This window comes from Urocampus carinirostris, chromosome 9 (genome assembly GCF_059441175.1).
Source record: "Urocampus carinirostris isolate Australia breed hairy pipefish chromosome 9, RoL_Ucar_1.0, whole genome shotgun sequence".
Taxonomy (NCBI): Eukaryota; Metazoa; Chordata; class Actinopteri; order Syngnathiformes; family Syngnathidae; genus Urocampus; species Urocampus carinirostris.
Genome location: NC_142357.1, coordinates 23115415 through 23140819, shown reverse-complemented (window position 1 = coordinate 23140819; position 25405 = coordinate 23115415). Strand labels below are relative to the sequence as shown.

The following is a 25405-nucleotide window of genomic DNA, read 5'->3' as shown; positions in this document are numbered from 1 at the left end:
TTTAACAAATTAAAGTCCAAGTATGTTGTGGATTTAAGAACTAAAGTAATGGCCTCACCTAAAACATTTTGGGATTAGGTAAAGACCAATTTACAGTGAATTTGAAGAAGTTGGAAACATTTAGAACAATTATACCTCTTACTTTTTGAGTATTCCGTTGAGTCTTTAAATGTTATTAAAATCTCTTGCAAATGGGTACCAGTTCAAAAGGTCCAGGATATGGGGTCCCTTCCGTAGACAAAAAAAACTAAGTGATGATGCTTTTATTAGAGAATCATTGAGATTTTATCAACTATCTCTGTGTATTGATTGTTGCTGATGTTCCAGAAATAATGCAACAAGTTTGGGTTTTAGTTAGGTAAGCAAGACCTCCCCATATTATTGGGTACGATGTTCGACTATGTTTTGGGTTATGTAAGTGATGGGAATATTAGACTAAAATCAAGGGCTCAAACTTAGGTCATATAATTGGAGTCAAGGTCTGATGAAGCCATGAAGATTTGGGTTTCGAAAGTAACATCCCAAGTATTAAAGGTTAGAATTTGTAGAAACGTGGCTGTAATCACAACCTCAATCATAAATCCATTTTAGACAAGTTACTGACACTTGATGACAATTTCACACCATGATAGTGAGGCCGGTGCTCACGTATCACGTTTCTTGACCACCATCACTCCGAAACGAATACACTGGAGGCTGGGAGGAACTCCTCTGTTTGTGTCAGACCCCCTTATTGCTTTTGGACTAATTTGTTTCCCCCTTTTTGTCTCCTGTTTGTAACGGCTTGGCCCGTTGTCATGGGCAACCCGTGTAAATGGTCCTTGCAGTTCTACAAAATTTGTGACGACACACGACATTCAGGCTGGATTTACACTGCAGGTCAAGTGCTAAGGTCCACTTAAGATCTCATATCTGATTACGATATTTACTTTGCTTTCATTATGAAACACATAAACCCAAAACATTTCAAGATCTACTCACTTTTGATGTAGCTTTTGGTTTGCACACAAAAATGCAAGCGGATGTGGGAGCTGGTCTAGTTTGAGGTTCAGAGTTTGCACGCTCTCACCATGCCTGTGTGGGTTTGCTTTCGGCACTCCGGTTTTCTCCCACATTTAAAAAACATGCATGGCAGGGGAATTGCTGACTCCAAATTGTCCCTAGGTATAAATGGGCGAGTCAGTTGTCTGTCTCTGTGTGCCCTGCGACTGGCTTGCAAAGTCTTCAGGGTGTCCCCTGTCCACTGCCCGAAGATAGCTGGGATATGCTCCAGAACCCCCGCGACCCTACAGGGTATAAGCAGTGCAGATAATGGATAGTAATGGCTTGAATTCCTTTAAGCTTGCTCAAAAAATTACTAATTTTATTGTTTGGGGCTGTGGTGTCCGCAAAACAGAATCTTTGGTCTCACTATTGCCCTCTATCACGAGGCAAGAGAATTGCGTGCCTCAATTAGCATTTGCAGATTAAGCACATACTAATTGAATTAATAATTTTCCTAATATAATGTAAAGTTAAATGAAAAAGAACAAAATAAACGTTTGATCAGTCAAAAAATATCGCTGATCGCAATTCCAATTCATGAGTTTGCAACGGGTATCAAACCCAGGTTGCGTTAGTGAGAGCGCCGAATCCTGACCCAGGGTTTGTACAGGTTTTAATGGCCAAATTTAAGCACTTTTCAAGGACTTTCTAAGACAATTTTCCAAGTTCTCTAGTGCCATCAAAATAAATTTGGTGTGAACCATGTATTTTGCAGAGCCACAAGAATATATTTAATACATTTATAAAGACATATAATTTTTAGATCTTGAGAAAATCACAAATATATTGCTTTTTGATACAAATCTCTCTTCGTATAGGTGTTGGGTAAAATGACATAAAATGACTTAAATTTTCAGTTGCAGGAAATTCTTCCCATGACAACTTACCACTGAGAAATTCCAACGTAACTTTTGAATAGGCCATAACAAATGTCCATAATCGATATATAATCCTTGCATGAATACACACATAATATTGACCAGTTGAGGTGTAGCAATGGTTAATAAAATAAAAACTAATGCAAATTTCTGTTAACCACGAGGGAAGAAGAAATGCAATAACAGAGCGATACCACCGGAAAGCAGGGTCTGCTTCTTTTTCAAGCAGAGAATCGTGGCAACAATTTTAAAGATTTAAAAGCGCTTGACACTTAATCCAAGCAAAATTGAATCCTTGAAAACACAACATTAAAATATAAGCATTTTTAAAGATTTCAAACATCCGTATGAACCCTGCGTATGGCTGTTCAGGTTAGGGTTCTGGTTAGTATTGATAAAAGGAAAACATTCCGACAGTACAGTTTTGTATTGAAAAATAAAAATCAAGTCTCTTGATCCGTGTGGTGTAAATCCAGCTGCGATACAAACGACTGCTTCTGCTTTCCATTTTGACTAACCTCAACCCACGATACTACTTCCGATTTAAATCTTACCTAAAGTGAGCAATCACGTTTCTGTCTTGTTTTTGTTGTGATTTTTGAATATTACTGTGAAAGAAACCGTAATTAATTCATTGTACATTTGTTTGTGGTTCTGTTGTATTTGTGTGGTTTGTTTTTGTTTGTTTTGCGGTCACTACTGCTTTTTTTCTGACTGCTGTGTCGTGTGCGTCCCCTCTCCCCTACACACAGGAGAAGACCAGCGCCCTCAGCCTGAGCAACGTGGCTGGGGTCTTCTACATTCTGGTCGGAGGACTCGGCTTGGCCATGCTGGTGGCCTTGATCGAGTTCTGTTACAAGTCCCGAGCCGAGGCCAAACGAATGAAGGTGGCAAAGAATGCACAGACTATTAACCCAACTTCCTCGCAGAATTCACAGAATTTTGCAACTTATAAGGAAGGTTACAACGTATATGGGATCGAAAGTGTAAAAATTTAGGGGGTAGGGACACGAGGTTTTCATAAATTCCCCCAAACTGCACGCTTTTTTTGGCTCCATCCTCTGTTCCATCCTTCAGTGTTAGTGAATGAAGAGGTTGGCCGAAGGATCGTATGTATTGGTGATTTATGATTTACTGAGAGAAAGACATACCAGTCACACACACTCTTTTGTTAAAGCATAATAACTTGTTTGGTAAAAGTAGTGTCAATGCCATGCTGAAAACGGGGGAAGAAATACTCTATGAAGCTTGTAACCAATCCCAAATTAGTTTAAAAAAAAAAATAATAATCACGAGTCAATGGTATGCCACTAGGCTTGCTGGGTGGCTGTGTGAGTAGGAAGCTTACAAGTGAATAGGGAATTAAAAAGATACCCGTGTAGGTGGCTAACACTCTACCATACCTGTGAACCGACACCATTTGCTCCCCAAGCTATTTTTGCTAGAGAGCCAGCAAGCTACTTAACAAGCTATCTAACCAGCAGGAGAGGTCGTTAGCTTGGTACCTATTTAGGTAGTCAACTGGCTAGGTAGGTAGTGAGCAATCTAGCTGTATGGGCAGCTGACAAAGTTGTTAGTAATTACATGATATGTAAGTATTTAGTTAGAAGAGAACATAACCACAAAGCTACGTAAGTAGCTACATAACCTGCTAACGGACAGTTTATGGCAATAGCAGGGTATTACTGATCAGCATCGTGTTTCCCCTGGCACAGTAACTCCCTAAGAATACTTAAGTAACCCACAGAAAAGTCCTGAAAATAGTTCAACAGTGTTACGTCATTGAGATTTTCTACAAAAATTGAATTCTGAATGTAGCCTGTCATGGTAATCTGCAACAAAAAGATAACTCAAAGCTTAAAAGTTTGGTAAGCGCCGAGTCAGACCTTGGTAGCTCTGTAGGTAGCTTGCACGCTAGATAGGTAGTAAGCAATTTAGCATTAGGGTAGCCAATAGGGTTTTAGTCAATTCTTGCAGGGCAAGTGTTAACTGGATCAGTACATAGCCACAAGGCTATGAAGCCAAACAGCTAGCCAGTGAACAGCTTGTGGCACTAATTAGGTGGCTAACAAGCTAGAAGAGTCCCGGGGGCCAGGTAGCTCCCTTAATCAACTGAGCAACCCACAGACCAGTTTTAAAAATAGCTCACCAGTGATGGATTAATGAGACTTCTAAAGAAATATTCTAATCAGTAACAAAAAAGTCAAAAAAAGTTGGTGAAACCTGAGCTAGATCTACAGTGTGTAGCTCTATCATTAGCTAACACGCCAGGATGGTAGTAAGCCATTTAGCAGTATGGGTAGCCTATAGGGTTTTATGTAATTACAAGCTGCACAAGTAGTTAGCTATATCAGTACATGGCCATGAAGCTAAGTAGCTATATATGGCACTAACTAGGTGGCTAACAAGTTAGATAAAAGAACACCAAAATGGTGCCTGTTGGCCTCACATAAGTAGCTATGAACAGCTGCATAGGCTGCGGACCGGTTCTGAAAGTAGCTTACCAGTCATTGAGATTTTCTAGAAAGTTTGATTTCCAAATGTAACCATTAATGCTAATCTGTAACACAGCTAGGTAACAAACTACATAGATAGCCAGAAAGCTGTTTAAGTCACTAAGATATGTGTGTAGTTACACAAGCAAACTCGATAAGATTTGTTAAAATTTCGGGTGAAAATGTTCGACTGCCAAATAACCACTGTCAGTCATTTTCCCCTCCATTTTGAGGCGATGGCGCTGGCACTGCTTCACATGTCGTCCGTCCATTTAAGTTCCCTTGAGACATGCTCATGTATGACTGTTGATGGCCACACTTGTCAACGCCTCTCCTAGCAAAAACGCATCTTCATGTATAACTAATGCTTGCCTCCCATACCACCCGCACATGCTCACTAGGGGTGGGCGGAGCAATCGAACTATCAATATTATCGACGCTAAGCAAGTATTTGGATCGGATATCGTCCCAGGATCGAGACTTTCCTCCTCCGACAATTTCCTCAAATCGCTGCTTGTCTTTGTAGATAGTGCAGCCCTTCTCTCTCACCTAGCGCCCTAAGTGAATCTCTTAAGTTTATGCCTACAAGTGTGACTGACAGGAGCACTTTTGGCCACCCTCCATGCCTGGCCTGCTGCTACACCCCACCTTCCCGGCAAAAGAGAGGGCCGAATCTCTGACATTTTTTTTCAAAATATTGTGCAACGGAAGGAATTTTAGATCTCTAACCGACATATTTATACGTTTTTTGTTACATTGCTGCTTTTTTTGGTCTGACTTTCTTGGCTTTTGCTCAGAAACAGTTGTAATATAAATATTTATATTTATTTTTTCATAATGCTAAGAATTTGCAAAGCAGTTACTTAATAACAAATCAAACATTTAAAGTGCCAAATCTTTGAGCTGTGTTTATCGTGATTAGAAACTAAGTCAAGGGTGGAGGGTTCAACTATTATTAAGATTATCTCATTTCCACGCAAAAAAGTATCGGATCGATATTGATCGATAACACCATGTATTTACCTTGATTGGATCGACCTCAAAATTCCCTTTACCGCCCACCCCTGATGCTCATCCTTGCGTCGTGTCCCCCCCCCCCCCTCTCCATACACCCTTTAGTTCTCATCTCCATACATATTTATCCATATATAAATATCTTTCAAGCTTGAGCATCTGAGGGACTTGCCTAACCTCTCTGTTGTGGGGATGTCCTACCTCGTCCTACCCCTCCCTACCCAACCTACCTCCCTCCCTTAATTTGCAGATGACTTTCGGGGACGCCATGAGGAACAAAGCGAGACTTTCGGTAACCGGGAGCACTGGGGAGAATGGTCGGGTGATGACTCCGGAGTTCCCCAAGGCCGTCCACGCCGTCCCGTACGTCAGGCCCGACATGGGCCTCAACGTCAGCCTGACAGACCTGTCCTGATCCCTGACCAACTTCCGAGTGCCTTACAGTGCTTTCAAAAAGAAAAGAGAAAGAGTGTTTTATTCAAGCTTTTTCTTCCCCATCAGTATTTTTTGCTCGCTATCCCGCCACTATTTTTTCCCCTGAACTGAAATCGCAAAGACTTGGTTGCTATTGTCCCAGTGTTATAAAAAAGCAATCCTGCAATATTTTGCTTTTTTTTCTATTCCTAAATGCGTGGGAATGAGGGATAATGGACAGCTGCTTCTCCAGTCATCTGAACTGCGTGTGTGTGTTAGAGGTATGATCAGGCCTAAAAAAATCCAGCCCTACCCAAGCCTGAGAGTGTTAAAGCCTGACCCATTCCTAGCTTGACTGAATAATTTGCAGGACTGAGTCAAAGAATATCCAAAATGTCCTATTTTATTTGTGAGGACTCGGGAAAAAGAGAGGTGATTTATGATAAAGTAAAGCCTGCTTTTTGTAACATAATATAAGTCAACAAGATTGTATAAACATTTACCTATTCTATAGCTGTGTCTTCAGAGGTTACATTAACCAACAGTTTTCCACAAAATTGTTTAAGGCCGTCGGTCATTTTGACAGGTAGAAAATGGCTATAAGCAACAACAGCAGTGCGTTTTTAAAGGTAATCCCAAATTTTTAAACATGCGGAAAATGATTTTTTATGTTCCAAGACGATGCATTTTAAAGACAGCATCTCTAGTCTTTTTCATCTTGACCTGTGACGTTATTGGAGAAAAACTAGCAACTTACCATGCCGGTAACCATATTTTTTATGGTTTAATTAGTCTAAGAGTTTTTAATATTTTATGCAAAGTTTCGGTAGTTTTTGTGGAGAATGCTGAGCCGTTGTGTCGTTGGTAAATGCAGTAATGGTATAACCGAAGTCAAGCAGCCAAAAAGAAGCTAACTGGCAAAAAAAATGGACAAAAAACAGAGAGAGCTAACACGGGCTAACCACAATCGATCAACCAAAGCCTTGGTGAAAAAACGCCAGGCAGGTCGACCAAAAAACACACAGTGGGCTGACTAGCTAACCGGGAACCAAAAAGGAAACGCAGGAACGGCAAAATAAACGCAAAGCCGGCCAAGAATAAACAAGGCAAGGTACGAGGCACAACTGGCGCTAAAAGCAGGCTAGTCAATTAAACACGTGGTAAGCAGCCAGGCTAAACTGGAGCCAACAACAAAAAGCAGCAACAGCTATGGCGACAAACAAAAAGTGGCCTTAAATAAGCTAACCAAGGTAGACGGCAAAACCAGCATTATCGCCAGGCTAGCTAATCAAAAAACAAGCAGTGGGCAGCCAGGCTAACCGAAAACTAACAACGAAAAGCTGCAATGGGTATGGCAGCAAATGCAAAGCTGCCCAAGAACGAACCGAGGAACACTGTAAAACTAGTGCTAATACCAGGCTAGCTAATTCAAAAAAAAAGCAGCGAGCAGCCAGGATAACCTATAATTAATAATAAATTGCGGCAGCAGCTATAGTGACAAACGCCCAAAAGCGTCAACGCTGACGGGGAGCTAGCCGGACAAAATCAGACGAACCGTGAAACACGCACCAAAAAATAAAAACAAACAGACACTATCTTTTAAAGTGTTCATATAAGTTTTTTGCAGCTATACTAACAACGTTTTAAGCATTTTTAAAGCCAATTTTCTAATGTACAGTATTCAGTACCCTAACGTATCTTAGTCACAAAAAGGCGATGACCATTTACATGTCAACACCATAAAAACTAATACCAGCTGCCGTTAGTCACGAGGGGAAAAGAAATGCAATGGCAAAGCCACCAGAGCAAGTGTGTCGGTGTCATATTTTTTTCTTTTTCGTCACTTAATGCGTAGTCTAGCAATTCAGACTGCCGGGAAACATGGTTACGAATTCAAGCATTTACAAGCACTTGATCCAAATTGCAAGTACATTTTTCTAAACCTTGAGAACAATATTAGAACACTAGCATTTCTGAAGATTTCAAGCATGCTTACAAATCCTGCGTCTACATCCTAGCAGAAACGAGTGGTATCTAGTCTCTGTTCAACAGAATTGCATTCTATTTTGGAGCTGTCCTCACATTTTGTGGTTTCACCATTTGGAACGTTGTGCTCCTTTGATGATGTCACAGCTCTAAAAGAAACAAGGCAAATCAGTTAACTTTGAGCCTCAATTTTGTCCCCGGCTCGTGGAATACTTTGCAACATATCAGCATAATAGTGGGGAGAAACGCTACACATTCTGTGCCTAAAAAATATTGGCCTTTGGAAATACCTTTAAGAATCTAGTGCAGCACTTATAGGTAAAGAAACAAAAAGGAACAATGACTGGTGGATAAGATTAAAAAACTGACCAGAACGTAATAAGTGACATTTTAGGCGTGAGCAAGGCTGAAATCCGGGTTGGGTTTGGACTCTGGCTTTAAGATCTTACCTCTAATGCGTGTGTGTTTGTTTATCAGTCGTCGCCACATTGCAAACAGGAAGCACATCCGGGTTCAACAAATGTGAAATAGTCCTTTTCTTAAAAAACAAAACAAAAACGTAGAAAACGCTTCAAAAATATTTTTACGTATTTTCACAAAATAGCTTTTAAAAGAATCTCGCCGGCTGGATTTCGACGGGCCCGTGAAGAAGGTAAAAAGTAAGCGGCATGTAATCGAATCCCTGTATATTTTCGGTGTTGCTAAAAAGTTTTACGTCGACGCGCGACACTTTTGGATTTTTTCGACTGTACATTCGTTTATCCCCGCCGTTTGTATTTCTTCGTTTTGTGCCGAAGACCAGGGTCGTTTGTCGCGCTTTCAGGAGGAAGTGAACCTGTTTACACACCATGAATGCTAAATGTACAGTGCCTTGCAAAAGTATTGCCCCCCCCAGATTTTTTTGCACATTGCAATATTTAAGGCTTTAAATTTATAGATTTAAAAAAAATGTTCTGCATTTTTCAGATCGTTCCTCAAATGCTCTATATTATTAAGGTATGGACTTTGGTCTGGATATTGTTAGTTTTAAACCATTCGGTTGTAGGTTTTGCTTTATTGTTTAAGGCCGTTGTCCTGTTAGAAGGTGAACCTGGGCCCCGTTCTCAGTTCTCTCGCAGACTGCCAACAGCTTTTCCTTCAGAATCGCCCTGCATTTGGCTCCTTCCATCTTCCCATTAACTTTGACAGTCAACGGTCCCTGGTGAAGAAAAGCAAACCGAGGGCATGATGCTCCCATCACCATGTTTGACAATGGAGATGGTGTTTGGGTTACTCTTGTGCAAAACGTAACGCTTTGCATTCAGCCCAAAAAGTTTAATTTTGGTCTCATCTGACCAGAGCTCCTGGATACAAATATTTTAGCCTCCATGCGGCCTCTTGCAGGCACCCAATTGGCCTTTTAGGGTACTCTTTCAAGAAAGGGCTTTCTTCTCGCCACTCTTCCATAAAGATTTACGCAGAGTACAACTAATGGTCGTCTCATCCACAGATTGTCCCAACTCAGCTATGTATGCCTGCAGGTTATCCAAGGTGATCATAGACCTTTTGGTTGCTTCTCTGATTATTTTTCTCCTCGTTTGCATCAAAAGTTTACAGGGACGGCCATGTCTTGGTAGGTTTGCAGTGGTTTTATGCTCTCTCCATTTCTATATTATTGCCCGCAAAGTGCCCCGGGAGAAATCATCTTGCAGTCTGGACCTGCTTAGTGTTTTCTTGGTCTTCATAATAATGTCTGTTCTCCACTGTCTGCTTTCACAGACCTCTGAGCCCTTGACAGCATTTAAACTGAGACTTAATGCTCTCTGATTGTCATTGTTAGTCATTTAGGTCCACATTGGATACTTTAGAAGTCTTCAGGATACTTCTGGAGTCAGTTGGCCGAGCTGAGAGAACAGGGAGGCAAATTTTTGCAGCAACTATTTTCAGTTTTCTCCATCTTAAATAGAATATAAAATGTTAAAAGAATTTGGTTCCACTTTATTGGTATGTCTAACATGTTGATTCTTAGAAGACATTATCAGTTTTAAGTTTGAAGTCTGAAATGTGGCAATATGAAAAATAGAATATTGGGGGGCAAACCTTTCGCTAGGCACTGTAGATATAAAAAATACATACACACACATATATAAACAGTACATAGGGCGTTTTAGAAGCATCAATATCCACCAAAAGGGGGGAAAAATGCCAAATAAGTGACGGGTGCCAAATCTTAGTGCCAGTAGATAACGACTGTAGTCTTAATATAATCAATCACTGTCATTTCAGTGAATGTAAATGACTTTTTGGTAAAATATAGATGTACAGTCGGTGGTGATGACACTGCTGATAATGTTAAAAAAATAGCCTTTTGGGGGGGATGTTGTTGTTTTTCATGTATTTTTGCATCCACCCGACAATGACGTAGCAGCGGTTTCTGCATGTCGTTTGCCTCCGTTGTGACGAGACTTTTTTCTGTTTTTGTTACTGAGAAAAAAATTTAAAAACATAAAAAAACACACGTACACTACAGCAGTTTATGTAATAGTCTTGACTGTGTTCAAAAATTTTCTGGAGGAAATAAAACATACCATATCTATATAATTACATATAAATATATATAAATATAGTATATATATAAACATATATTTTGTATGAAAATGTGAAATTTGAAAGAAAAGCATACCCCTCTCGATATTTGTCAAAGCTACCGAGACGTCAGAAAAAGTTTTTAATTGTTGTTTTCTTAAAGACGAGCACTTCTTATCTCAGACTCACTTTTTCTCTTTTGACAGTAAGGAGCCCCCCTTTGTGTGATACAAATGGGGTAATTATCTGTATTATGATTATCATTATTATTACTATGGCTGTTGTTTTTGTATTCGGACAATAGATAACACGCACATAGTCGTAGTCGCTTCTAAGTTCCATATGGCGTAAATTCAGGCTATTCTCACTGACATTTTGTATTATGGAATGTGTGCTAACTTGATTATTTTTGGGACTCTTTCTTAAATAAATATGAAAATAAGAACTTTCTGGTCTGGTTTTTGTTGCAACACATCAAAGGGTGTTATTGAAAGTTTTCTGGGATCTTGTGTTTCCGGATCAAGGCAATTTCTTTTGAGATGTGGGCCGCTTGAGTTAAAAACAAATTGTCAAAAGAGCCAGGAGGATCATGAAATATTTATTTTTTTGTATCTTCTGATTATCTTGAACCTGATACCTCAGCAATACAGTGGAACCTCGGTTTTCGAACGCCTCTCAGTTCAGACAAATCGGTGTTCGACCAAAAATTTTGAGAAATTCTTGCTTCGCCGTTCGGTCAAAAAAATCGAAGTTCGAACGCCGGTACGCTAGGGTGCGATGCTGAGCGGCGTACGGGTGTTTTAGCCCCTAATTATGCCTCCGAAGAAGGTCGGTGCAAGCAGGACAGGTGAAAAAAACAAGTTGCAACTATTGCCTTTAAGAAAGACATAATAGCTAAATATGAAAGAGGTGTACGAATTTCCGATCTTGCAAGTGAATAAAGCATGGCTAAATCTACCAGTACGATAGTAAAGAATAAGGAGGCTGTGAAATCGAGTGATGCGGCTAAGGAAGTTAGCGCTATAAGCAAGCAACTGCCACAAGTTTTGGAAGAAGTTGAAAAACTTTTGATGATTTTTCTCTCCCCACCGTCCACCACAAAGGTAAGAAATCCTATTCATAATCTTCTTTTTTATTTTTACACATTCATGTTAGCGTTATCTTTCGTACGGAAGATTACGCTAACGCGAACGTACGATTAGCCTGGGTTAGCTTCATGTTTACGTTCATGGTAAACATTCAGGGTGTTGGAACGGATTAAAACGATTTTACATTACTCTTAATGGGAAAAATGATTTCGGTGATTGAACAAATCGGTTTTCGAACAGGGTTCTGGAACGGATTATGGTCGAGAACCGAGGTTCCACTGTACATTAGGAAAAAAAGATTATGTAGGCCTATTTTTAGGCAATTTTTTTATATCGTTGCTGTAATTTCAAAAAGACCCGTACATTCCATTACTGCAAATATGAAAAATGGAGAATAGAATAGCAACAGCAGCGACAATATGCATTTATGAAAAATCAATGATGCAGATATTTAGTATATATTACATTTCTTTTTTGTCAATAAATACTCCATTTTAACATATTTTTTTTGAAAAGCTCAATTAAATCAAATCAACAGACCTATTATAATAGTTTTTGTTAGTGTAGCATGAAAATGGTGAAAGTAACAAAAGGTCTGCTTCAAGTAGAGTGCAAATGCCAACCCAAACCCACCCAGAAATGAAAAATGAAGATTTAATTCGAGCGCTTCTTAAGAAATGCACATACTTGCACTTGCACCATGAAGGGGCTTGACAGAGGCTGCAATAACGACGAGAGCCAGAGGTGGCGGCTGTGAGTGAACAAACATCCAGATTACGTACAGCTCCTGTTTTCTAAAATTATTTGAGATTTAGGAAGTAAACCACATGAGAGTTCATCAGAATTATGAACTTTCTTGGCTTTTACAAACCTTTCAAGACTTTGGATTAACCTTTAGATTTTTTTTTTTGTTATAACCAAAGAAAATGCATGATTAACGTTCATTATGGTAACTGGTATTGTATTTGTATATCTGATCTCGGTGTAAAATAATAATTAAAACAAAAGAATACACAAAAATATTTTTTCCCCGATTTTACTGTTTATAAAAGTAAAGAATGTAGTAAAATTAACCTTGATTCGTTAAATTTTGTTTCTCGTACATTTTTTGCAGGGTGTTTCAGACAAGGACGTAGAATTGACACCAATGAAGGTGGGTCCCCACCAAATACAGGTGTTTTCGAGATGTTACTACCACAAAAATACATGATTGAGGCAAATATATTAAAAATATTCAATCTTCAATTCTCCCAACTATGAATGAGAAATCAAAAAGCATTTGGATTATAGGAACGATTCCACAGATGTTCAATATGCGCACCGCCTGGGACACAGCATACATCCAGTCAGTAAACCAGCTACTGCCAAAGACACTGAAACATGTCTTAGGTAACAGTCTCCTGCATATAACTATTTTTTTTTTCATTTTACATACACATTATCTGCTCGTTAACTAGTTCAGGGAAAACATAGATTTATTATAAGAATTAGTTGCTAGAGGAAGAACAAATGAGGTGGTGATGGAGGAGCAGAGTGGTTTCAGAAAAGGAAGAGGATGTGTGGATCAGGTGTTTGCAGTACAATAGGTGTGTGAGAAATATTTTGTAAAAGGCAAGGATGTTTGTTTGGCATTCATGGATTTGGAAAAGGCGTATGATAAAGAGGTGTTGTGGCAGGTGATGGTAATGTATGGAGTGGGTGGAAAGTCGTTGGAAGCGTTGAAGAGTTTTACGTGAACAGCAGAGCATGTGTAAGAGTAGGGAGTGAGACAAGTGAGTGGTTCACTGTGTTGACTGGTGTGTGACAGGGGTGTGTGATGTCACCATGGCGGTTTAATGTGTACATGGATGGCGTGGTGAGAGAGGTGAATGCACAGGTATTTGGCAGAGGTGTAGAGATGATGGATACCAGTGGAACAGTGTGGCAGGTAAGTCAGTTGTTGTTTACAGATGACTCAGGGCTTGTGGCTGATTCTGAGGAAACACTGAGAAGGTTAGTAATGGTGTTTGGAAGAGTGTGTGATAGTTATGTGTGAATGTTGGGAAGAGTAAGGTGATGAAGTGTTCACGTGATGCAGTGGGCATGGCGTTGGAAATAAGGTTGCATGGACAGGTGCTGGAAGACGTTGAAAGCTTAAGATACTTGGGTTGTGATGTGGCTGCAGTGGGTGGAATGGGGTGCGAGGTATTGCACAGAGTGAATCAAGGAAGCAAGGTTTTGGGTGCTCCGAGGAGAGTGATGAGCAACAAGAGTATGAGTATGGATGTTAAGAGGGGACTGTATAAGAGTGTGATTGTGCCGACTGTGTTGTACGGTGCAGAGACTTGGAGCCTGAATGCAGATTTGAGAAGGAAATTAATTTTTTTTGAGCTGAACTGTTTGAGGAGTATGTTTGGAGTGACAAGATTGGATAGATTGGGAAATGAAATTGTGAGACAAAACTGGAGTAGTAATGGAACTGAGTTTGGATAAGAGAGTACTCGGTTGTTTTGGACACATGGAGAGGATGGATGAGGAGCAAATATTGAAGAGGATCTACAGAGCAGAAGTAAATGGAAGGAGACCAAGAGGAAGGCCGTGATTGACGTGGATGGATGGTGCTATGAGTGCAATGCGGGAAAGAGGTCTAAATATAGTGGAAGCTAGAGCTCTTGTTGTGGTAGGAATGAGTGGAAAGGTGTTGTTAAAGGATAGTGGGATGTTTCGAGGGACTGGAGGGACGAAAGCATGAACAATTTGGGTGCTGAGGTGCTTAACTTGTTTGGGTGTTTGGGCATTTGGGTTGGCCATGGTCCAGAAAAGTTTTTTGCTACTTTTCCCCTTTTTTTAAATTTTCTTTGTTTTTGTCGGTCACCCCTCTCGAGGGATATGACCAGGGTAGATAGAAAGATAGATAGATAGTTACTAATACTCAAAGGATATTCAACTCTTGAAGCAACCTGTACTATGTGATCACTTAAAGAAAAGATCGATTCCATCAATGTAGCCCAGAAAGGGTCAAATGACTTTCTATCCTGACGCGCTGACTTGTAGGATCAAAGTAATGGCAATGTCTTTCCCCTAGTGAGATTTATGTTTTGTTATAATTTGGTGCCCACCTCAAACCTACGTCCTTGTTTTCAAATGTTCAGGAAGGGAACATGCGAAAAGAAGAGCTGACAAAAAAGGTGGATCAAAGTGAAAGTGCTTGTAGTGGTATGCATAGCGAACAGCAACACGTAAAAAGAACAGATTTTGGCAACAACAAAATTATTTAAACTGCTAGATTGCATGCATTTGGTGATACGCGGCATGAGCACTAGGCGGCTAAATGTCAACTGAACTTGTTGATATTTTGACTCATTCACTGCCAGCCTCACTAAAATGGATCTTTGGTGTCTAAAGCCATTAGCAGCCTAGCTAAGGGCCCGGTCACACAGCCGTTTGCGTCTGTATCGCGGGTAAAATTTTGCGTTTTGTTTTGCCCGTGATTGCCCGCAATGGAAAATGCGCAAAATTGGCCAACCCGCTGTTCATCGGTGGTATGCCCGCAAAACAGACGCCGGCGACTATTCCGCTTCCTCATCGCGTCATTTCCGCGTCATTTTCTCGTGTGGACCACGGGTATAAAAGCTGCCGAGCCGGCGTTATGCCGAGAAATGCATCCTTGCCGAGATTTGCATCCCCTCGCTACTACAACCACTTTTACCTCGTTTTATCTCACTTTTATATCACTTTTAGGGAATTTAATGGCGAACATATAACCAAAACCACTTCGTCTTGCATTTGTTGGGAATGTAATACAACTTAAACCATTCAGTCTTTGTATTTGCTGTGAATGTAATAGAACGGTAATGCACGCCGTATACAAATCACTTTTGAGCAGGTATTATGTTTATTTTGCCTTTTTCTATTCAAATCGCTCGTATTGAAACTGTTATGTACTCTACCATAAAGCTTATTTCTGCATAATAAGCTTTACGGTAGAGTGCATAACAGTTCTTAAAAGTGATTTATATACGGTGTGCATTACCGTTCGACGGAATGGTTTATGTTGTATTACATTCCCAACAAATGCAAGACAAAGTGGATTTGGTTATATGTTTGCCATTATATTCCCTAAAAGTGAGATAAAACGAGGTAAAAGTGGTTGTAGTAGCGAGGGATGCATTTCTCGGCATAACACCGGGCTGTAGAAATCATAACCGCTCAAGACACAGTCCCGTGAAGATCAAGATTTCAAGCTATGGCACCGAAGAAGCCAATATGTTATTATTGTAATAGTTTTTCATTTTTATTTTATTATCTTGTTATAAAATGAAAATAAATGTCAAGAAATAAAAATGGATTAAGACGAGGTCACTACGGTGACGGGGATCCATGTTCACCCCTTGACGTCTCGACCACAACTGACGTGTGCTCGGCAAATCGCGCTGTATATACGCGGAGAAAGGCGTTTGAACGTCACACGCGTAACACGCTAATTTCACGTAATAACACCGCGATACAGCCGCAGAACATGCTATGACCGTGCTCTACCCACGATTACCCGCTGAAATTTCGCGTCCTACCCACGTGTAACCACGCCCTGGCCGCGGCCATAGCACGTCGTTCCGCGTCATTTCCGCGTCATTACCTCGTGTGTACCACGTGTGCCGCCCGCGGTTAACACGTGGTCTAAAGTTTTGAGCAGCGCAAAACTTTTTCGCGCGGCCAACTGCGTGTGAATTTCCGACCGCGAGTAAAGCACTGCTGTATCTCGTCTATATGGCGATCTCAAAGCGTCCAACAGCGTCTGCTTCACGGGCAGAAATTTTTGGCCGTGATTCAGCCCCGATACGCCCGTGAAAGGCTGTGTGACCGGGCCCTAAAGTTTTGAGCAGCGCAAAAGTTTTGAGCAGCGCAAAACTTTTTCGCGCTGCCAACCCCGTGTGAATTTCCAACCGCGTGTAAAGCACTGCTGTATCTCGTCTGTATGGCGATCTCAAAGCGTTCAATAGCGTCCGATTCACAGGCAGAAATCTCTGGCCGTGATTCAGCCTTGATACAGTCGCAAACGGCTGTGTGACCGGGCCCTTAAATAGATATTTGATGTTTATACCTTTCAATGGCAGCCTAGCTATTGTCATCAAAAGGGGCTTAGCTAAAATAGATCTGTGAAGTCTATAGTCATCAAAGGCGAACCTGGCTAAAATGGATCTGTGACGTCTATAGCCGTCAATGGCAACGGATGAGTTAATAGTTTGTTAATGCAACATCCTTTGCAGCCTGGTCCTCCTGGAAGGCGGATTACCTCATGTGCGGTCCTTTTCTTAATTTTCCTCATGCGTAGGTTTTTGAGTTTTTTCTCACCCTCATGTAGGTTTTAGATCAGGGGACAGCGTGATAATAGTCTGTAGTTTGCTGTAGTCTGGTCTGTGGAGCCCTGTGAGACTCCTTGATATCAAGGGACACAAATAAACATAACTAGACTTAATAGATAGTATCTGCTCTACTGTACTCCATCAGGCCTGTGAAGTTAAAAATCTCTGTATACAAATTGACAATGATCTTGAATCCAAACTGAGGATTTAATCCCGACTTCAAACAGCATCTTAGGAAACACGAAACATAACGACGTTGCTGCAAGGCGGTGTTCAGGTTGGCAACCGCTCGTAAACGGTTATCCCCGTGACTGAGTTGTCATGGCAACTGCTGTTTCCTCATGGAGAAAACGATGGATAAAAAGGAGATAGAGGCAGAGGCGGGGGATGCGCTTGCGCTTCCATGCATACACTTGAAAGTCGCTGGCGAGAACAAAACATCGGCGAGCGGATTATGTAACGCGGCGGAAACCAGCGCATGTTTCTATGACGACCGAGCGGAAGAGATGTTGTCTTTTTCGCCCGCGGACAGATGCTCGCGTCGGAGATGGCATTTCTTCTGGAAATGTCACGCATGCAATTAATAATGGTAATAAACATAATAGTATTCAGAAGCAGCTGTAAACGCTCCTATTTTTTCTCTTAAATTTAGCATGAAGTTAGTTTTATGTCAAGGAAAAGGATAATAACGCAAGAAAAATTGGTACAACGAAAAATGCATGTTAAAGGGACGGTGTGTAATCCTGAGCTTCTCCTAATGGTACAAATAATGTTTTATTCATAAAAAATAAAAGTAAATTAAAATAAATTGATTGTACAGGGTGGAATCTGCACTTCTGCCGCCTCCATGGCACCAGACAACGCAGTGCCATCTAGTGGTTTTAAACCTTCTTGTACAAAAATTGATTAGAAATCTAAAACCAATTAGCCTCGGTCAGTGGACAAATTTGTAGCCTGGCCATCTTGGAAGGGGGATTACCTCATGTGTGATCCCTTCTCAAGGTTTATTCATTTTTCTCATGTTGAATTTTTGAATTCAACATGAAGTTTTTCCTTGCCCTCATGTAGGTTTTAGATCAGGGGATGGTGTAATAATAGTCTGCGGTTCGCAATAATCTGTGGTCTGTGCAGCCCTCTGAGACTCCTTGTGAAAAAGGGCTGTACAAATAAACATGACTTGAAGGAGACAAGTACAAATGTTGCTAAGTGAAACTGACTTTGTGGAGCTAGAGCTAATCAATGAAGTATAAATTGTACATGTAAATGCAAATTAGAAAAATGGAAAGGCTTATATTATCTTTTTTCCTCATGTATTGCCTTGGTATTGGATTCAAGCCTCTATCGGCATATACACAAAGTAAATACACTAATTCATCATTTTTTTTATCTCCTGGCATGGCCCCTATGGAAAATATTTTAACTTAATGCTGCCCACGAATCAAAGGTTTGCCCACCCCAGAGCTAGCAAGTGGTTTTCTTTAAAATTTTGTCAATCATTTCAAATTGATACACTAGCTCATCTAATCTTTAATCAAGCATTTTTTGGGGGCGCAAACTGCGTCTTTGTCAAAAAAGCATGATGTGTGTCACATCATATCCATTCCTATATACCAAATGTTCTTTTTTTGATACTTACGAACAATTAATATCCAAAGCAACGACAAAAGAGGATTTGAAATGAACATTGGAAAGTTGGCGTCTGAGCTGCCTTCAAAGTGCTGCGCTTCTATTTTGTTTCTTTTTAGCAACAAACCTTTAACATGTAAACAACTACTCGATGTTTTTTTCAGGAAGAAAATAGTTACCGTATCCAGTATCCTTTAATGGTAACAAGGCATTTCCAATTTTATCCACTGTATTTTCTGCAGTATAAGACGCACTGGATTATAGGTTGCACTTTCAAATTTCTGGCCAATTTTTAGTTTTTGGGTGCGCCTTGTAGTCCGGAAAATATGTTTACTATTTGCAATCTAGTAAACAGGTGTAGCGTTGTGTTTGTAAGTTTTATTATTGCTTAACAAGAGGACTCGTAAATGTTGATAAGGGGAGTAATTGGAGGTTGACAGGTATGCTTCGAGTATGTTTTCATGGCTCTTTTGATCTTTTTGGCTGTCCACTCAATCTGGACATGCGCGCCAAACAAAGTACCTTGGCATCGCTCTGCTCCTAATGAGGATGTCTGCGATCGTACGTTATTTTCGAATGATCTAACACGATTGCAGCCTACGAACGACGCAACAGATGTTGGGTGGGGGCATGTCCCTGCCAGTTACCATCTGTTCAGCTCAAAAAAACCAAAGGATCAAATTCAAATGCGCATGTATAATAGTTCCGTCTTCTGGAAAGAGGGAAACCAAAGCTGGATGGCGCTAATGAGTGATGTGAGGCATGAACTGGAGGAAATGGAAGCGAGCTCCCCCGTCCTGGGCCCATCTGCTGCCGTGGCCGTGTCTTTGCCAAACGCGCCGGCGGCCGAGGACCTTCTAGTCATCATTCAAGATGGATCGAAGGTGTCCACATTACATTTTTCACTTTGACGTTTCACCCTCATTCATGTCAGCGGGCACATATTGTGGCACAGCACAGCACAAATAAAAAGTTGTGAGCAAAAGTATGCAAATAATGTTGTGATGCTCTGAAGTAGTGGTCCGTGATAGTAAAGGGAGAAGCAAAACATGATAACCATGGATACAAAGCTTGCAATTATCACAAAATATGAATGTAATAGTCTGTAGTGTGTAGTCTTTGAGACTTTTTGTGATTAAGGGCTATACAAATAAACACTTGACTTGAATCAAGTCAGGTTACATTTTTCACCTGTTGGAAACCCAAAATATATTAGACAACATTAGATAAGTCACTTCCTCACCAACAAACTAACCATGTCCAATTAAAATGATTGCAAGATATTTAAAAATGGAGCTACCGTATATTCCGAACTACAAAAGATAACGTTTTTTGTACGTGTCACGAGGGAGACCGGACCAGAACGGAGGCAGGAAGGGAGAACTCAATTGCGTTGACGATCAAAACTTTTATTTACCAAAATAAAAGTCGTCCAAAACTCAGGGACAAGACAGAACAAACAGGCTTTAACAAAAAAAAACGTGCAAACACAGGTTTATTCCGACTCAAACAAAACAGGACAGAGCAAAACAGAACGGGAGATGCAGACAGAAAATGCAAAACAGAAAATGCAATGAGCCAGCACCCGCAAAACCCACAACCCACCCTTAAGTAGCACACACGCAAATTAGCTGATCTACTGCAGCCGTGCCCAGGGGGCGAGCCAGCGAGTCGCCACGGCGACCATGCTGAACACGACAGTACGGTGGCTTGCAGTGACTTAACTTTGCATAAATGCATTTGTGTGTCATGCAATCAGAGTACTTAAAGTTCGAAAATCTATAATCAAGCCAGTTTTAATGTCCTCCAAGTGGAAAGGCAGCCCAAGTACCGTAAATTCCGGACGACGAGATTACTACTTTTTTTTACATTATCACAAGCACCTGCAAAGTATTTGACAATTGAGCTACATTTTATTCCAAACCATAAATCCGATTTTCTTACAGTGGCTTGCAACCTTACCCCAGAGCGAATTCATTTCACGTGAAAGCATTTGCCGCGTTGTGCTTACGTAGTACTTTGCTATATTTCAGCTAGCTTTTATGTCCTCCTTGGCGAAAGCTAGCCACTGAAACCTTTTGGAGAGAACGTCGTAGGGTTCAATTTCCGAGTTGGGCGCCACTTATTTTGTAGAGAACGACGCCCAAAATATACGCAGACGAAATATGGCAGAGAGGGAACACAGTTTATTCAGCAACATTTATCCACGTCACGTTCGAAGTCCGTCTGAGAGACGCTGGCATTTATACTATGTTCAGCAAGATCATGTGAGATTTTCTCGGACTCGACTCGATTAGTCAGCAACTTGTGATTTCTTGTAACAACATTGCTTCATAACATCATGCCAGATTTTTTTTTATCAGTTCTGTTGTCAGCTCTGTTGGCAGCTCAAAGCTGACTTACAGTTAATCCACAACAAACCTAGCTTCTAATTTGTCGAAAAATGACATCTTCATCCTCACCAATAGTAGAGAAGTGTTTTCAAACAATTTTGCTGCATTGTAAATAAAATGCCGAAAAAGTATTTATATTTCAGTGCTCTTCATATGTTTTGCTAGTTTTTTAGCCTAGTGCAGGGGTTGGCAACCCAAAATGTTAAAAGAGAAATATTGGACAAAAAACAAACGAAAAAATAAAACATGTTTGGAACCGTAAAAATTAAAAAAGATTTATACAAGCCTTCTCCAACACACAATGCGTATATGTACTGGATATATCTTTATACATTGGAAAACATTACGAATGTTTGTGTCATGTTCGTCCTCCTATATTAACCCTATAATTTTTCATTATCAAATATTTTAGAAAAAACACCAGGGACCCACTAGGTAGCGCCAAAGAGACACATGCGGATCCAGAGCTGCTTGTCACTGACACCAACCCCAGTTCTTCCGTTGGCTAATAAGTTTACCCATGTTATATATTATTTGTATTCTTTAGATTGGACCGATACCGGATAAACGAGCAGGATACCAGACAGGACAGGACAGACGGGATCAATACCAGAAACTGGATACAACAGCAGGATACCGGACAAGACAGACGGGATCGATACCGGATACTGGAGCAAGATCCCGCAGAGGACGGGACGAACATGATCGATACCGAATACTGGATACAACAGCAGGATACCGGACAAGACAGACGGGATCGATACCGGATACTGGAGACTGGAGCAAGATACCGGACAGGCCGAGACAGACGGGATCGATACCGGATACCGGATACTGGAGACTGGAGCAAGATACCGGACACAACGAGACAGGCGAGATCAATACCGGATACTGGAGACTGGAGAAAAATACCGGACAGGACAAGACTGACGGGATCGATACCGGATACTGGATACACGAACAGGATACCGGACAGAGTAAAAATACAAGTTTTGCAAGTACAGAGTTTCGTTGATGGACTGAAACGAGAGCATTGAGTTTAAATAGGAGGGAAGCCAATCAGGCAACGAGCAACAGCTGGCGCTAAACGAGTGGGCCCAAGTGAGGGCAATGGGCAATCGTGACAAGATCAGTTATATCTCTATAGTTTATGATTTAACGCATAGTAAACCTACTTTGTTTTCTTCAAAATATAATTTTAAGAATATATTCAGTAAAACAAAAACAAAAATAAATTTCCATTCTATTTGACCAAAAATATGTCCCATTGCCAAAAAATGTTGCTGATTCAAGTACTTCTTGTATTTATTTTTTCTGCGTCAATGTCAGGTAGCTGAAATTTCTGTTATTCCATGAAGAATGATAACCGTTACTGTGGCAACCACTGCGGCCAACAGCACAAAAAACACTTCTTTGTTGCAATCTGGCACTATTTTCGGTATCATTGCCCTGGCACTGTCGTCTAGAAACATAGAGCTCATATTTTATTTTATGCTACTTTTAGTCGTGTTCTATGTCTTCGCAGTAGTAAATATGTGCTAGTCTTTGTAATTATCTTGAAAGGTGACATGACCCCAAAAGACGTGACGTAAACAAATCGGAGTAAAATTGAAAAATGACAGCTAAAAATGGCGTCAGTTGTGCGGGGGCACGGCACTATTTGCGTTCTACGGCCCACATGGTTGGTGCCAGGTGCACGCCGAGCTTAAAATGTAGTAATGGATGTGAATTACCGTACTTTCCGCACTATAAGGCGCACCTAAAAGCCTTTATTTTTTTCAAAGCTGACCATGCCTTATAATACAGTGCGCCTTATATATGGATCAATATTAAGTCGCAAAGTCTTGCAACTAAGGCAAGCGATTTTCCCCCAAAGGCGAAGTCATCCGCGGTGTATGCTGGGATTTATATACCGGCGTTTCATTTCCTAACCAATGTGTCAATCATCATTTGAATCAGTCACTATTGGCTAAAGTTATTCGGAGGTAAAGGGGGCGGATCCTTTTTATCATTTACAGGCTCGCATAGGCTAAAGGGGCGAAACAAAGCCTGCAGTTGGCGGAAAAAGATGAATGTGAATCACAGGTTGGGTTGCACTACGGCATAGAGAAAACATGTTTTACTATTCTGTATTTGTAAATATTTTACTCTCCTGGATTTACTACACTCACGGTTGTAAGAAGACCATGGTTACGTATCATTATTGAACGTAGAGGTAAGATTTATGGCCCGAGCCCGAACCCGAACCCGAACCCGAGGCAATTTCGGGCCGGGTCGGGCCCTGAAATGTCAGTCATACGGTCGGGTCGGGTCGGGTTCGGTCCTGCTTTTTTTTTTTTTTTTTTTTTTTTTTTTTTTTTTTTTAAATTAATTAATAATGTGTTAAATGTTCATTAAAAATATATACTTAAACTATGTATGGATACTAGACCAAGGAATACTTGTTATAAAATAAATAATTTGGATAAAACGGAGAAGGAGCTGTAATCGCTATTTTTCCGACTCCTATGCAAATTCCTCCCCCCCTCCGATTTTAAATGAAAAAAACAACAATTTGTTTACACCGTGGAATCCAATGCAACCAGGGTTTCATTCACAATAAAAAAGACATTACATACGGATATTATAGTAAATCAAATAAATATTATTTGTGTACAATTAGTTGTGATTGCGGAAATCATAGCGTACAGTGACGTTGGTGACTTTTCCATCCGCGTTAAAAAACGCATTTTGTAAAATACGATCGCGCTTTATTGTTTAAATAAACGCGATCTCCCAATGATTATAATTAGCTCGCTTTATTTTGTTTTAAAGCGTATTATATAGAATACGATCGCTTTTGTCGGAAGCGTACATTGACGTTGGTGAGATTTTCATCCGCGTTAAAAAACGCAATTTGTAGAATACGATCGCGCTTTATTGTTTAAATAAACGCGTTATATAGACTAGGATCTCCCAATGATTATAATTAGCTCGCTTTATTGTTTTAATAAGCGTTTTATATAGAATACGATCAGGGGGGGCTAATTTGCATAGGAGTCGGAAAAGGGCACAACATGTCAACACCCCCTCAATGAAAGTGCTGCGCTAAAATCTTAAAGGCGTACTACTACTGCTGCTGTGGATTATGGCCCAATGATCAAGTCGTCAAAATGACGGACGCCTTTAAATGTTTTCGCTACCTAAAAAAAAAAAAAACCGTCAATGACAGATTGCAGTGCAGACACAGAAATATAAAAGATGTAAATGTTTATACAGTTTTATTTAACTTAGGCCTAGATGTTGTAACAAAAGGCAGAGTTTAATTTGTTATCATAAATCACCCCTCCTTATAAATAAAATATGTAATTTCGGGCCCCCTCGGGCCGGGCCAGCAAATCCAGTTAATTAGTCGGGCCGGGTCCGGGTCGGGTTTAATACCCCTCGGGCCTGCGTCGGGTTCGGGTGCTTTTTTTGGGCCCGATCTTACCTCTAATTGAACGTGATGGCTGCAAGAGAACTTAGGTGAGCTATGCGGCTTTATATTTTCTCGGTATCTTGTTTTAGAACGATCTTGATGTTTCTGTGATGAGTCTATTTTTAAACTAAATTCAATTCAAAGTGTATATTGTCATATGCACAGTAAAGGATCCCGTTTCCCTGCACAATAAAATTCTTACTTTGCTGTCCACACAGTTGCCAGCAAAAAATAAAATGGAAACTAAAAAATGTTTGGCATTTCTTGAATCCCGAGACTTTAACCTTCTGAATGATATCTGGAACGATGCATTTGAGTGATTGGTGACATCGTACAGACACTGTTTCCATACATGTCTGAGACACGTATTTGGTTCTTTGCAAGCTTTCGGAATGTTAAGGGGGTGATAAGAACTATCTGACTGTTTTGTCGACGTTCCCATTGTAGCGCCTTATAATCCGGTGCGCCTTATGTATGGAAAATATAAGACCAAAAACTATTTTTTGGGGGTGCGCCCTATAACCCGGTGCGCCTTATAGTGCGGAAAATACGGTACTTCATTTTTGTGGATTTGAGCAACGGAGTGCTGCTTGTACAAAGACAAAATTGTGTCATTTTGAACATACGGCCTTTAATCATCGTCTGGAATTTACGGTAGCTAATTTTGGGGCTTAAACAATAACAAATTCCTACCAGTCCATCCCGCCAAAAAAACCCTAAAGCAGGTAAAGCTGTTCTAACACATTTCCATTGATGCGCTATTCCGCCCCCGTCTCTTCGTGTTCCTGGATTGAACTTCCTGTGCATCGCTCATGTTTAAAGCTTTCCGTCAGCGGGCGGCTTGTCACCGAACGTGGCTCAGCAGTGGCGCCCTAGCAAGCGCCGCCACTCTCTGCACAGCGCTCATTATTTATTGATGGGGGACATTCTCATAGGGCGCACTCCGGCCTTGATGTTGTGGCGGTGAAAAGGCATACACATCAAAGTAGTTCTGTCTTACATTTTAAAAGAAAATCACGCAGTTTTTTTTAATCACTTAAAAGGCACTGGATTATAAGGCACGTGCAATTAAAACTGCAGCTACTGTATTTATTTGTGTATAT

The 25405-nt window shown here is 40.6% G+C and overlaps 1 protein-coding gene across 4 annotated transcripts in view; it reads left to right on the top strand.

Annotated features, from left to right (window-relative positions):
- The window catches only part of LOC148359621 (glutamate receptor 2), a 72245-nt gene extending 66324 nt beyond the window's left edge, over window positions 1–5921 (top strand). For 2 of the 4 annotated variants that reach the window (XM_088343280.1, XM_088343279.1), the window contains exons 15-16: window positions 2675–2809; window positions 5682–5921. In XM_088343280.1, coding sequence (XP_088199406.1) covers window positions 2675–2809; window positions 5682–5846 — 300 coding nt within the window. In that variant the 3' untranslated portion in view covers window positions 5847–5921. Of the gene's footprint in view, window positions 1–2674; window positions 2924–5681 lie in introns of all 4 variants that reach the window. The other 2 variants (XM_088343282.1, XM_088343281.1) reach the window with 1 other exon arrangement.
- The last annotated feature ends 19484 nt before the right edge of the window (window positions 5922–25405 follow it).